The 15,784-nt window shown below is 39.6% G+C and overlaps 1 protein-coding gene across 10 annotated transcripts in view; it reads right to left on the bottom strand.

Moving 5' to 3' along the window:
* Positions 1-15,784, bottom strand: part of THRB (thyroid hormone receptor beta) — a 157,209-nt gene that overhangs the window by 5,601 nt on the left and 135,824 nt on the right. For all 10 annotated transcript variants that reach the window (XM_048301974.1, XM_048301951.1, XM_048301920.1 and 7 more), the window contains 5 exons: positions 14,158-14,258; positions 10,235-10,382; positions 8,618-8,823; positions 5,686-5,832; positions 1,234-1,492 (listed from right to left, as the gene is read on the bottom strand). In XM_048301974.1, coding sequence (XP_048157931.1) covers positions 1,234-1,492; positions 5,686-5,832; positions 8,618-8,823; positions 10,235-10,382; positions 14,158-14,258 — 861 coding nt within the window. The remainder of the gene's footprint in view (positions 1-1,233; positions 1,493-5,685; positions 5,833-8,617; positions 8,824-10,234; positions 10,383-14,157; positions 14,259-15,784) is intronic.

The raw sequence follows: 15,784 nt of genomic DNA, 5'->3' as shown, positions 1-15,784 counted from the left end.
CTTGCTTTGCTCAGTTAGAGTGTAGCTGTTTGGGGAGTGTTTCCTTACAGTGACTAGAGCAACAGATCCCTGATTTCAGCTAAGGCTTCTATCTACATTTTTCTGTAAAACAACTAATAAAGAAACAAAAAAATTCCTTGTCAGATATCTAAATTATAGTTCCTTTCTATCTGTTTTTTCTACAATCTGACCAATAGTTTGATCATGCTTTGATCCCAGGTGAGATGTTATGGAGCACCAAGGAACAACAAAGGCCAAAAATCCGGCTGTCTCAACTGGCAGCCAGATGGGGACTGGGAAAACTCCTTTCACAAGTCAGTTCTCAGGAGACACTTCTGGGAAAGCAGGTCCTTTGAATTGCTTTCTGAAAGCCCTGCTCCTGATTCACTGTGCAGGCACCTAAAAAGAAATCAAAATGTTTTGATGGGGAAGATGAAGTGCTGTGTTGTGATTAATGTGGAAACCTTTCTATCTCAGATGCAGTTAATGCTTGTAAATCACTGATTGTGTATTGTTATTCAGTGCCCGATCTTCAAAGCCATCTTATAACAAAATCTTGCCATATCTGCCACTGCCCAAGAATGGAATTTCCTCTTTGGGCTGGCACAATCACTGGAAGCATATTTGAACACATACTCAAATTGAGAAGGTTAGAAATTTTTTGGAAACCATATGAAGTTGTCTGTGCTGGTTTTGTATTATGGACAGTTGCAAGTGGTCCCAGTGTAGGGAAACAGCACAGCTCATAGATGCCCATCAGGAAAAAGTGGTGCTGTTAATTAGGAAAACAAGAAGGCAAGTCAAACCAAACATATGAGACTTGCAGAGATCTGGAGGAATCGCCTGGTGCATGACGTGACTCAGGGGAAGAGGGAACTTATCATAAGGACCTGTGTTGCTAAATTATCCATTTTTCCTATAAGGCAAACTGGCTCAGAATCAGAACTGATTTCTTCTTGATGATCATCCCAGGCTCAACCACAAGTACCAAATTGAGGAAGGTGTGTTACCAAAACCACTTTTGAGTCCATCTCTTTGAACACTCTGAATTTTTTTCCCACTGCTCACCAAAAAAAGTCTAAGCTGCACTGGGGTTTTGAGAGAAAATTTCTCCCACATTACTCTAGTCAGCACTACAAGATCTAACATATCTTATTTCTTTTACGAAGAAGCTTGTGACAAAGACCAAAGAGTTTAAAAATGATTGGGACCCCAATATATTTCTGTTCTTACCTGATGACATGAGCAGAACAGCCTGAAGAAGGGCAACCTCGGTGTCATCCAGGTTAAATGAAGAAAGAGACATGCCCAGGTCAAAAATGGCATCAGACACTACGCCAAGACCCCCGTTTTTTAGCTGGCCCCTTGTAACCGCCATCTCCCCATTTAGTGTTAAAGTCTCACTCTCGGGATCATAGCGAACTGCTGCTCGGAGGGACATGATCTCCATACAGCAGCCTTTCAGAAGGATGATCTGGTCTTCACATGGCAGCTGCAGAAATTATAAATGGCAAAGAAAAAAATCATGTTTGTCAAACTGTGTGTCTTTTACAACTACAATAAATCCAGGGGCATGAAGCAGTGGTTCACAGCCCAGGACGCTGCCCCGCAGGGTGCAGCTCCCCTCCAAGCACGCTGCTCACTGACTGCACTGCACAAACCCCCCAGATCTGTGTTCCTGCCTTCAGGAACTGCCAGCAGGTTAACATTCCCTGGTTAGCATCCCCACACACCCTTAGGAAATCTAGCAATGACACAGCTGTTGGCTCCCTCAGCTTACAACTTATCACAGCAGAATAAACTATAATTGGGGCTGGTACAGACCTCAGCCATCCCAGTTAAACTCACTACCAGCCATACTTATTTCTTACCTGACCAGAGGAAAAGAAAGACATTTGAGAGGGTCTGTAAGAGTGGACTGTATTTTAAATAAAAGGAATTAAATAAATGTTTATATCTAGAGGATATACCTCAATTGGTGGAGCAGTAATTCTCACCGCCCATTTTAACAACAGGAAATTTATGAATCCATAATAAATTAATCTACTTAATTATTTAATTAATCTTACTTAATCTAGTAAAGCTGTTCTCCCTGAGCTCGCTACAATATTGCTGGACAGGCAGAAAATCTATGGTATAGCTACAGCTTTTATGCTGGTGTATAAGCTGTGATCTTCAGGGCACGTGTCTTTTCCACGACATTAACAAAAGCAAGCTGTCCAAATTGTTAGATGTAGGTTCTGTATTTACAGAGTACAACCAGGATGCTGACACATGAGCAGAACATTCTATAAGGCATGCCTTTATGTTTTCATAGGTAATTCAATGATAACAAAACCCACTAAGACAGTTTTGAGATTGTTCACATATGTGAACATCAAGGGTCCCACATATAAAAGAGAAACACACTTCTACTTGGCTTGAAAGGAGAGAAAAAGCCATTTATTTTTGATTTATATAAAATTATTATATTTACCTCTTTCGCAATTCAAAATGAAACCCCCATGAACTATAGGTTTACATGGCAACGGTGTACTTGCAAAGCAAGTGCATTGATTTGGTGGGAAAAGATGCAGAGTTACCTAATGCAAGTGGAAAGCTGTTCCCTGTTAGAGAAGAGTTTTAAGCACAAAGCTAGCCATGGTCAGGAAAAGGAGTTGAGTCATACAGCTACTTTTCCAGCAATGCCAGCTTCAGGTGTGAAGCTCTTGATACACAAGAAAATTGATTTGTCCTGTTCAGGGCAAATCAGTTTCCCTACAGATGACCCTCAGCTCAGCAGCAGTGTGGGGGAGACTGCACAGGCACAGCAGCAGTCTTGCTACACAACGACAATCCCACTGTTTGGCAGCAGAGACTGAAGGAGGGAAAGAAACAGAGTTAAAAAAATTTAAAACGAGAACAGATGTGTGAGAGGAACCATGAAGAGATACTGGAATAAGCAATGGCAGTGAAAAAAGGGACATGAAAGAAAGGAAGAGAGAAGGGAGAAGAAAAGAAATGAAAAAAATTTCAAACCTCTAAACAGAAGGAAGAATAGTAGAAAAGAAACAAAAAACAGTAGAGAAGATATTTTGTGATGCGTCAGCTGTTTTATTAGTGAACCATTAAGTGAATGAGGATTTCTCTTTCTACTTGATCCTTCTTAAAACTTCTTTATGATAGTGGTGGTCTGACTATGCCTATCCTTCACCTGCTTCCCTAATTCTGAAGGATACATGAGACACCTGTTTCACAGATGCCAGGCCTCAGGTCTTATCAGCCAGTAGCAGGAGTTACCAGAGGAAGGAGGCTTGAACATCAGTTCTACTCTCAACTGTGCAGGTTTTAATGCTACCTACACTCATCACCTGAGTGTTGCTACAAGACCATCTTCCAGAAGTGGGGTCAACAAATGTGACTGAAACTCTGCCATGTGTTGTCCTTTCCTCTCTCTCTGCAGGGAGCAAAAGCACAAGGCAGGAACCTGAGGTGCTCACCTCTGCAGGACACATGTGCAATGCAGCACCGTGGAACTCAGCTGAGCTGAGCTAACTCCAAGGGTGTTTACACAGCTTCATCCACTGTGGAACCTCTGCAGCCTTGACATTTGAAACTCACATGAAACTTATTACATGCTCCTCAATCTTCATCTTCTAAGCAGAAAGAAAAGCAGGAAGGAAACAACAGCAGAAATGCTGAGAAGTAAATGAAGTTTTTCTTATACTTTGATTACTCTGGGACTGGATTCTTGTTTTGAGGCAGGGGCCAATGGATGCACACAAACTAAGCTGGGCACTCACAGTGCTTTGCTGGCTTCTGCATGTGTCCAAAGATGTGAAAAAGAAGGAATAATAGCCATGAAAATGTAAGTGGCCATGGATGTTCCTTGTCATGTCCCCCTTTCACAGAGATTTACTACATTCTCAGACAGCTTCTGGAATTATGAACTGAGTTAATGTTTAAATGCTCTGCAGGTCCTATGGAAAAAATGAGGGGTTTTTCTCATAAAAAAATCCACAGCCCACAGAGTATGATTTTTAACCCATAAAGATATGGGTTAAAAATCATAATGGAAACAAAGTAAACAGGAGGGTACCCCTTCAAAAAGGAGCAAACATTTGTCATTTTCTTCATGCTACAGCAAGTGCTATGTGACAACTTGGAGGACAGCTGTCCTACTCCTTTGTGTTCATGAGCTGTCCCTCACCCTGCCATCAGATCTTGCTGTATATGGGCAGGTGTCAGGTTTACACAGTGGCTCAGCTGAAAACAAAGCCTGTCCAGCTGAGCCACATAACATACAGAGGTCATGCTCAGTGATGCCTTGACTTCTTCATCCATGCTTCCTGCCTAGCTCTGACACAAGTGGGCCCATGGTAGCCAGGAGGGGTAGGAGATGTCAGATGGGCACTGAAGTCTGTGTGTGACTGGCAAAGCTTTCTAAATTAAAAAGACTACCTTGGTATGTCACTGCAATTTCCCACCAACAAGTGCCAGATCAGAGGGGACAGATTCCCTCAGATGCTAAATGCTGCAGGGGCCTCATGATCTATGGACATATTCCTTGTATTTTAAAATCTTCATGCTTGGCTACTATTTCATGCTTCCTTGACTTGATGGCGCCAATGTAGAGGCTGACCAGGGTGAGATATTTACACTATGACAACTATTGATATTTACCTCTTCTTGTTCTGTATGTGCCAGAGGACATACATAGCTCTCCCTGACTGACCTTAAAGAAAAGCTGCCAGCCACAGCAGAGTAGAAAGTAATTGCTGCCTTACCCTTCCTTCCTGGTAGGGTGTTGACCTCAAAGCGTGCAATGGGAGGTGTTCCTGCTGATGGCAGGGGTGTTGGAACCGGGTGATCTCTAAAGTCCCTTCCAACCCAAACCATTCTATGATTCTATGAAAATTATTTAGATTATTAAGACTGAAATATTATTTCAAGCTGCAGTTCTGATATAATTTCTTAAATTGGGGTGTCAAGGGCCAGAGAGCGACGAAAGCTGATAGCTGCGCAGATCTTCTAGCCTTGGTGCCGCGAATCAACCATTGCATCTGGTCCTTCAATAAAAATGATACCTTGGTACAAATGAGATCAGCCTAAGGCCTCTGCATTTCTAATGTGCAACCAAGCCTTTGAGTCTATTTACTATATATTTACATGTGAGTATCTACCTGGAATGACAATCCATTATTTTCACAGACTTCTTTGTGCACAACCTCCCCATTCAGGAAAAGCATGCCTAGGGAACCCAATGAGGCAAGTGCCACTCCTGGATAGGGGTGCTTTCCTGAATTTGAAGGATTTTTTACTGCATAGACCCAACTCTACAATACTGTACCTTCCAAGGAACTGGAAGATACGTAGGGAACTGTGTGCTGGAAAGTTTTATGAAACATATCAGCGATGCTTCTAGACAGTATCTTTCTGTTCATTTGCTTTGTTCAAGGCCACCTCTAAAGACACATCTGAGTCCCTAATGAACCACGATGACTTCCAGATTAACAAACTCAGGATTTCAGTAATCACAGGAAAAAGAAAACTCATGAAAGTCCAGATGATTCTAGTCCCATCAATTTTGAGTGTCTTTAATTTTTTAACTTTAGGCACATTGAATTTTAAAGTTCCATGCCAGAGTATTTTGAGTAGTTTTTAACAACAGGCATATAAATGAGGAGTGCAAGAAAGTCTTCTTACCTCACAAAACATAGGCAACTTTTTGGCAAAATCCACCACTCTTGTAATCGCTGGTGTGATAATTTTTGTAAACTGGCTGAAGGCTTCTAAATCCACTTTCCCACCTTCTGGGGCATTAACTATTGGTGCCTGCCCAATATCTTCTGGCTAAGGATATAAACAAAGATATTTAAAGGAGCAATCTGTCTTATACTCTAAAAAATCTGTTTTATACTCTAAAAAGTCCTGCTCAGTGACGGAAGATATGCTAAAATACAAAGCAACGCTATTTTCTTTATAAGTAAAGTCCATTACATCACAAAATGAGAATTTATTTGTAAGGGATTGGTGAAAGAGGTGACTGCACAGAGAAATGGGTGACTGGTATGCTGCTACCCATCCTTTGTAGGCAGCTGGACTGTTGTGCGCACACTGTTTCTTCTTTGTGTCTGTATCTGTGTACTTTATGGGTGAAGGACATGCATCTTTTGCTTAAAAACATAGGCATGTTTTTCCTTACAGGTGCTGAAAGCTCTCAAGTTTCTCTAAAAGCAAAGAGAGTTAAGGAGACATGTTACCCCTGAGAAGATGCTGCAAGCTTTGTAGAATTAGGCTCTATCACCTATTCAAAGCTCTGAAAGTCTCCCCAGAACAGATTGCCTCATATCACAGGGCCCCCCCAGGCAATTGCCAAGGCCAGTTTCCAAAAGGCTAAAATAACTTATGTGCAAGGTAAAACAACTTATGACCAAGAACCAGCTAACCTAAAGGTGGCCTGGATAATGCAAATAGAATTTGAACTCATCTGGGTAAAATTTTGGTTGAAAACCGCCTGTTGCATGACTTCAGCTCAAGGCTTCTCCAAATGAGAAAAAAATCATATTTTGAGGATTTCATTAGGGATATACAATTTAAAAGTTTCAAGCAGGATCTGTAATGAGAGGTTTTTTATTCCAACTGCACTTGAACTTGTTCATCTGGTTTTTATGCAGCTGGTCAATGTTACCATGTATTTTAAAAACAGGCATATCAAAGCTGTTTTGTTTGTTAAGTGTGGCTTTGCAGTTACAAAAGACCTACCAACCACCACACAGAGGTTTCATTCTGTTCACATTAAAAAACAGAAAAAATCCAGAGAAGTAGACCTTTAAGACTGATGGGCCCCATGGCATTTATATGAGACACTTAAACAGGGGAGGTGCTGAAAGTACTGTCTGTAATAAAAACTTGTGTTCAACTACTTTTTAAAAGAAACACATCATAAAAGATCCTTCCACAGCTCTGTCACCAATGTGAATCCAAATCTAACTTCATACAAGAAAAAACTCAGCAATGTGTTAATAAAGCAAGCATGAATTGCAAAGGAACAATGAAGAGGACTGGGCTCAATTATCTGATGGTTTCTACTAAAAAACTCAAACTAATTTCTAGACTCTCTCCCTCCCTGACTCTTGGGTAACTAAACCGCATTGTCTGTGTGCTCATGATAAACAACCTTCACCACTTCCAAGCAAAAAGACCAAATGCTTAAACCCACGCAAACCATTGTTATGGAGAAAAAGAGAGCACAGCATTTTCTTGGGAAAGGCAAAAGAAGTCAGAGCCATATAAAGCTAACACATGGGAGGGGAGCCCTTGCCACCTAACTCAACAGGAGAAGAGGTCAGGACCTCCATGAAGTTCCTCTTGTCAAAGAACCAGCCTCAGCTGCATAAGGGTAGATCCATAGCTCCTGGGGCAGGCTGTCATCTTCTCCTGCTCTTCAACAGCTCATTCCCAGCCCCAACCTCGAGCTACCCAGGCTTTATCCCAAACCAGGTGACACCCAAAGAACAGCACTCCTGTCGAAGCAACCAAAAGGACTACTTCAGCTGCTTCTTGATCTGCTCAAACCAGCACCACAAACCTTGCTCTGCAACACCCCTGGAAAATGCTCTCTTGCTTCTTGCCAGTGACAACTGGCTGTGGTTTCCTGACTGTAGAGTACTATGAACACACGTCATTCACATAGAAATTTAGATGGTGTCACTGGAATTAAAAAAAACCCCAACATTATAAAAGAGATCAGCTGCTTTGAATACATAATTCCTCTCAGCAATTCAACAGTGAGTTGAAATTCCCATGGCAAATTATGCAGTAGGAGCCTAGGCTTGCAAAAGGATGAGTGTGCTCTATCTGATTTGGTATACACAGACTGTTAAAGGCCCCTGTGTATTCCTGAAATGCAGTCTATAATCCCTTTTTTGTGCTGTGTAAGCATTTTGCATTCTGCACTTATTTCCTTTAAAAATTGATTTAGAAAAATCAAATAAATCCTTTTTTAAGGTTGAGCATCACAAATCACCATTTATTTTCTGATCCTTAGTTATAGGATGAAAATGTAAGTTGTTTTCTAGGCTGAAATCCCAATGGCATAGTGTATGTATCATCTTGTTCTCACAGAAATTAATTTTCTTTGCCTAATTTATTTTCATTAATGTATTCACCATTAACCAAAAGAAGCAAAACCCATGCATTATTAACAAAAAATACCAGCTTTCATCTAGAACTTTATATTGTTCTAACACTTTCAATGTTTTATGATAGTTCCTAATAAAGACAACTATCCCTAGACAGAATATATTTAAAAAGATACAGTATGCATTATAGACTGCTTCTGTTCTTAATCAGGAGCGAAACAATTTTTCAACTTTTTCTTATCATAGCACAATAAAAGTATCCAGCTGAGTAAGCCTTAACATAGCAACATGCTCTTTATCTTTTGAAATACATGGTCTGATCAAACACTGAGGTTCAGGCATGAAAAAGGAAGTAATAACTACATAAAATCATCCTTTTCCCATAAACATCAGTACACTGGCAGATAAAATCTCTTTGGGGTTGCAATGCTGGGAAGGCAGAAGAAAGAACAGAACGTGGCTCCAAGAGCAGCATACAAGGCAACAGCCCTTACCAGAAATTTCCTTTTCTGCTTCCAGTGGCTTCCTTGTGCATTGGTGGCCACATGTGCTTCAGTAACAATTTTGATGAGCTCCCATTCCTCATCCGTTGGCTCTGGTTTGTGCCCAATGGTTTTCTGCAGCTCTTCCCGACGTCTCTTCTCCCGATTTTCTTCTATCAGCTTCCTTTTTGCCAACCTCTTACTGTCATCCAACACCACTAGAAGGGGAAAAAACATACAAAAATGGCAGGAAGCTGTTAAGGTTGTCAGAACTTTGGTCTTTTCTGTGCCTGAGGTACCAGTTGGTTACAAACACCTTAACTAATCAGTAAGGAAGTACCTTGGCAAGACCCACAGTTGAGACAGTTCTCTTATTTCTCCCTTCAAACTTCATTATCTCAGAAGCCTGGATAGCAAAGAATGACTCACCTTCCTGGTAATGCTTTGTATACTGCCATTGCCCTCAGGGTATTCCACCAATAAAACTAAAATGCAAAACTTTGTGAGGTGTCAAAGTGCTCCTATAACTTGGACTTGAAGTAATCCATGTTGGGAAAGATGCACTTCTGTTTTCTTTAAAGTCGTACCAGCACACTCACACTCACTGCTCTGAAGTGCAGAACACTTTCTTGGAAGCCAGAAGAAGGTAACATGGACTGAAGAAAGTGGGAGTGCTTATTTACAGAAGGCTCATCTACCTGAATCATGACACAATCAGATCAACCTGCCTTTGGCTCTTTCCCTAATCCCCAAAAATGGCTACATGGTGTTCCTGTAGAGTCCTATTATTTCCAGTGACCCCAGATGCACAGGCCCCACGGCTGCTCTGCTCACCACTTCAATGGTATCCAGCCCCTCTCCTGAAGGTCCACCTGGCCACAATGAAATTGTCTCCTTTATTCTATTTCCCTCTAGACAGAAGCCACAGTTATACATTATATTAACAATGAAAATACTAAGTTAGACAAATTTTCTGTTGTTTATTGGGCCTGTTTTCCTATCGCTTCTTCTGCAAAGGATTATACTGGCAACAACCAGGAAGGCACAAGGGGTTTTATGTGACTACTGGGGGTTTTGTCTGACTTCCTCCCATTTGTAGTAATTGAAGTTATTGGTGTAAATCCTTGTGCAATGGCAGGAAAAGAAGACCTCTAAGGGTTAATCTTACAGCCATATTTTCTAGTTCTTTAGAATGAGAGTCAAAATCTTTGCAGCAGATAACTTCTTCAGGGCTAAAAATAAAACAAACAACTGCAGGATGACTCATACAATGACATTCAATTTCACATCCTCCAGAATTTTCTAAACAAGATGTTTTTATCTCAAGCAAAGTGTCCATCCAGATGCATTTCTCCCTCCTCTCCTCCAAAGAGTGAACATTCCTACTGTTACTCAGCTTGATAAGGCCAGGAGAAGGTGCAGCCTGATGAAGGATAAACAAAAAATTTCATAGTCCTATGAAAGTGGCTTAATGCAGTGAGTGCAATTCCCTGGCACCAGTTATTAAAACCAGGAAAGTGCCCACAGTTCTACTTTACTTTAACAAGCTTCATCAATCAACATACTTTAAGCAAACACAAACACTGAAAAAAAAAGATAAAAGAAAGAAAACCAGGAAAATATACTTACAATCTGTTGCCATGCCAACAAAGATACATTTTTTGAAGCGACATTCCTGGCACTGATTTCTTGTTACTTTGTCTATCACACATTTTCCTTCATATTTACAGGAATAGGTTGGATGGAGGTTCTTTTGAATGGTTCTTCTAAAAAAACCCTAAGTGCAAGACATAAATACATTGGAAAACATTAGCACTGAGCAATTTTTAAAAATTGGGAGCTGCTTTGGTTTGTTAGACATGTACCTAAGTATGCAAGATAACACACTTAATTCCCTGAAACTCTCAAAACTCTCAAATCTGTTTTATAGTGTGTAGCATTTCTCTTGATTTTCCTTAAAAATTAAAAACACATAGACATCTTAGGTAAGTACAGGTGTAAGTAATGCTGTCTTGAGGCACAAATACTGTGTACATGTCTTCTCATAGTCTTATGTTTTACTGCATTAAATTTTTTTTGTATATGTAGTATTTTATTTTGAGCCCCTTTCCAAATTCTGTAATCATCTTGAAGGATATTAAAAGGCATACACATAGTTTTAATTAAAGAGCAGCTTCTGCAGATAGTAAGAATGGTGGTGTGTTTGTGCTATTAAAGGATTGAGCACAAACAGTTCTACTCCTTTCTTTCCATAAAAGCCAAATAACCAACCAACGAACCAACCAAATCTGGGCAAGACAAAGATTTTGCAAATACAGTCTACGCAATCTTTGACAACAGTGGATCCCTAATTTACAAATTATTTCTGATAAGCAGATTTAATTTGTATTTACCACAGAATTTCAAAAGCCCCATCACGACCAAAGATTCCTCTCTATATCTATCTATCTATCTATCTATCTATCTATCTATCTAATTTATCATAATACAGATATATATTGCAAATTTAAACAGATCCTAAGACCACATGAACTAATGCAACTCCACTGAATTCACTCATTTACACACCCCATAAAGCCTCGTTGTAGGTAAAGAAATCAGCTAAAATTTATCTCTGAACATTATGGACATAATCTCAGTAATAATTTCAACATGACTTTTCTCACTGACTTTTGCAAGGGCTGGATAAACTCCCCAAGACTGCAAGATAAGAACAAGATAGGCTGTAAAGCAAGAAATTTAGACTTCACTTAAATATCAAGTTTCATCATTATTTGAGACTGTCTACATTCAGCAATGCAGCGTGGGATCACCTTGATACAGAGAACACACTGATACCCTGGTCCTGTTTGACTGAGGCTGCTGAGAATGGCTTTGGTTTCAGTCAAAACAATGGCAAAATTCAAGTGAGATTTTACCTTATGAATAATCTCTTCAGCTGGGATTTTATCTAATGAATAGTCTCTTCACTTCAGTAGGTGAAAGGTCTGTTTTTAAATCATGTTAAATAACACCCAGTAAAATCTTACAGCAGTGTGCAATTTCTTTTAAAATAGAATGTTGAATTAACATGCACAGATAAGTCTGTATTTCAGCTTGTACTCCTAACTCCTGTGAAGACAATAAAGAGCCTTGTCCTCATTAGAGTTTTATCTTACAAGATTCAGCTTGAGCTAAAAGTACAACTCTTTCTTCCTTAATTATGTTAAGATCTGAAATGTTAATTAAACTGAGTGGCATAAAGCTTGTGTGAGAGCCTTTGCAAGACTGGGACCAGTTGTGTTGAGATAAAATCCAGGAAATGATGGGCAAGATATCCTTATGTGGGGTTTGGAATAAGTCTCAAACTCTCATCCACTGAACACCCATTTTTGGTTCTGTTCTCAACCCTGTGATGAATTCCTAGAGACAGGATCTGCCTCTCTCCTCCTTGAAGACCTAAGATGGCTGTAGACAACCAGGGTCACAGGGTTATCAATAGTTACTGCAAGAGATGGAAAAATCTCTAATGAATCTCAGCAAGTGAGCTTCTGTTTTCCAAACCTTGCACAGGATTTAATGTAGCTGTAGCTTTATGATGGCAAAGCTCTCCATCACCTGCGTTGGGACAGCCCATTTCACCTTCTCGTTTCTTTGCATTTCTCAGAAACTTTTTTGCAAAACACCTTCTTCGTTCATCTCTAGACACAATGAGTTAAAGAAGCTGCTCTCTGTATCTGTCCAAACACTTCACCACAGAAGTGTTATTTTCATCAATAAAAGAAAGCACATTGTATTGTAGGCAGTAACTCTTCCTAAACTCCTTTGCTACGCACCTATATAGCAGTAGGTGCAATGGGTAAAGTCTGGAAAAACATATCAGTGATGTCAGAACTCACTGTTCATTTGTGTTTCAATCCCTCGCCATTGACTCTTCAGAAATCACATGTGAGGATGCTTTGTTCACAAAAGCACTTGCCAAAGCAAATCTTTGGCTGTCAGCCCTGATTATTCTTGTTACAAAACTAAAGTGACTTTGAGTAGAAGCAATGAGTAAATGACAAATTAATTGAAAATTGATTATATATATTGTGTATTGATAAAATATATAACTTTGCTGATAAATCATACAACTTGAAATGTGTATGCAGCTCTCCCAAGAAATTAATTACTTTTTGCAAATTGTTAGTTCAGTTCCTTATGCACATAAGCATTATTTTAAATTGTACATCAGACAGAAGAACTGCATCTGAAGATAAAGGCAGATTTGTATGCTATGTCTCTAAAATAGCTGGTAGGCATAAAACTAACTACTTGAGTTGAAATAACAAAAACCTTAGCAGGAAAGCCAGCAAGAGATACAGCTGTTCAGCTGGGAGCTAAGTATATTTCATAATGCCACACTGCTGCTTATGTCCCATTATATCTGAATTAAGTTGCATTCATACATGTTATGTATTGTTATCATCTGGTATACGGGACGCAAATGTGTAAGAATCACTTGTGCAGCTCCACTACTCTTTTTAAAGATACAAGTATTTTTTTCATACATTGTATGTATGTATAAAACCATTATGAATATTATCATGGATCTGCTATACATAGGCTATTTAGGTCTCTGTGCATTTCATAAACGTAACTTAGGGCAATGATGTACAACCAAAAGAACAACTTCAACACAATGTGTTGTACTGTGATGAGGGGCTCTAAAGCCAATCCAAACCCAAAATCTCAGATCGAAATGTTCCAGACTTTGTGGATGAACAGAATGAGACTTTTGTGGCTTAGTCTCATGACACTGGTCCAAGACATGTGTGGTCCCATTCATTTAGAAAAACAGTATTTTTTTATTTTCTGCAGGACAGAATAGCATTCTTACAGAATCTCAAGCTATTCAGGCAAATTCATGGCAGTGAAATCATGTAAGATGTGCCTGATTCTGTTACTCAATTTTTTTATTTACTTGCCCAAAGCAATCTCCTTTTTAATTTAATTTTCCATGTAGTCTTGGAGATGCATTTTAGGGCTGAAAGCACTTTTCAATATGCTTAAGTTAAAGAAGTCAAAATCTTTTTGAAATTATTTTGGTTGGGTGTCAATGCTTCCCAAAGTAGTATGGGTACGTGGAAGGGATTTTGATTTTTGCTTCTTCACAGGGATGATGAGAGGCACTGGAACACTGCTAATCACTACAGACTCTTCATGGCCATAAGCAGAACCTCAGCTATTGCATAAACAGCTTCAGTGGAGTTGCTGGGAACATGCTGATGTACTCTGGCTGAGAATATGACTAAAGAAACGTTAAAAAATGGAAATTCAAAAGCTAACTGTTAAACAGCAACAACAACAATCTAAATTTCTTGTTTTCTTTTCAGAAGCAAACACGGCAAAAACCAACTATATTCCTTATGCATATGAAGAGCAGCAGCACGGCCAGCTACGGCTTATCATCAGTACTGGATGTTCTTGTTAGCTTCTAATCTGTCTTTATTTGATTTGACAGCACAGTTCAGGAAGTCTGTATAATGGAGGAGAGCTATTTCTGATTCCCACTTTCCCACTGTGCCATTTACCTTGCAACCTTCACAAGTGATGCAGCGATAATGATATCCGGTGGCTTTGTCCCCACATACTACACATAGCTCATCCTTGTCTAAGTAACTGGGTATATACCCTGCAAAGAAAAAGAGGATGTGGCATGTAAACTCCATATAAAATTATATTATACATTTGATATAAAAAGATTGTATTAAAATCCACTGCAGAGCTTGTCTACCAGTGCCATACTTCTGAACTCACAGAATTTCCTGAATAAAAGTTCGTATTATGTTACAGACTTAATTAACACAGCCTATAAGATCTTCTACTCTTCAGACTGATTCAGTGTCTATTGGTCAAGAAGGAAAAGCTGGAACATGATTTCTCTCTCCTGAGTGAAATACTATCTCAGAAAATATTCATCTTCAAAAGATTTGATGTGAAATAATAAAATAGCAGTTAAGATATACAATATAATTCTGTTCTATATATCAGAGAAAAACTCGATATACTTGTATACTCAGATGAGAACCCAGGTTTCAGTGTGGCTGGGGGACTTGGTAGTAAGAAATATTTACTGACAGATGGTTTGTTTCAAAGCAGAGAGGTACTAGCAACATATTACCCAAGCTGTATTGATCACACCTGACCTGAACGTGTTCCACAGGAATACTTAACATAGCCCGAATTTAAAGCAAAATACGTGGACATTCGAATACATGTGTGTGTGTGTACACATGTATGTGTTGGAATGAAATTTTCTCTTCAGAAGTGGTTTACCAGATCCAGCCAGTGAAAACATTCCTGCTGTGAAAAAAATTGGCAAGGTTTGGTTCTTTTTCCACAATGACATTTGTTTTGAAAACACAAACATATTTTCAATTTGAGCAAAAAACCAAAACAATTCTGATGGCAAGCAAAAAGTAATTGTAACTACAGACAACTTTTAAACGGGGTAAAATACAAACCTTTCAAAATCAATGTTTCCATGACTCATGGACTTAGAGTTTGGAACTTTACCTTCTGAAAAATCTCACTGTGAAGACGTAACATGGAGATCTCAGATTCCCTTTGAGGGCAGAGAGAAAAGTGCACCTATTTGTATAACTGTGTAAGATTACTGGAGTGTAGTAAACATTTCACAGAATCCCACAATGGCTGAGGTTGGAAGTCACTTCTGGAGGTCAACTGCTCCAACACCCCTGCTCAACACAGGCCCACCTAGAGCCAGCTGTCCAGGACCATGCCCGGACAGCTTTTGAGTATCTCCCGGGATGGAGACTCCACAACCTTTTTGGGCAATCTGTGCAAGTGCTCTGCTCTGTCACCTTCAAAGTGAAAAGAAAATACAATTTTATTATTCTCAGAAGGAGTTCCCTTTATTTCGATTTGTGCTCATTGCCTTTTGTTCTGTCACTGGGAACTGAGAGGAGTCTGGCCCTGTCTTCTACAGTATGTACACACACTGATATGCCCCCTTGAGCCTTTTCTGCTCCAAGCTGAACAGTCCCAGCTTTCTCAGTTAGTCTTCATAGAAAGATGCTTCAGTTCATCATCTTTGTGGGCCTTTGCTGGGCTTGCTCCAGGATGTCTGTGACTTTCTTGTACTGGGGAGCTCAGAACTGAACCCAACACTGCAGATGTGTTTCACTAGAGCTGAAC

Source organism: Corvus hawaiiensis, chromosome 1 (genome assembly GCF_020740725.1).
Source record: "Corvus hawaiiensis isolate bCorHaw1 chromosome 1, bCorHaw1.pri.cur, whole genome shotgun sequence".
Lineage (NCBI taxonomy): Eukaryota > Metazoa > Chordata > Aves > Passeriformes > Corvidae > Corvus > Corvus hawaiiensis.
Note: the sequence above shows the minus strand (reverse complement) of the source record. Positions and strands in the feature narration are given on the sequence as shown.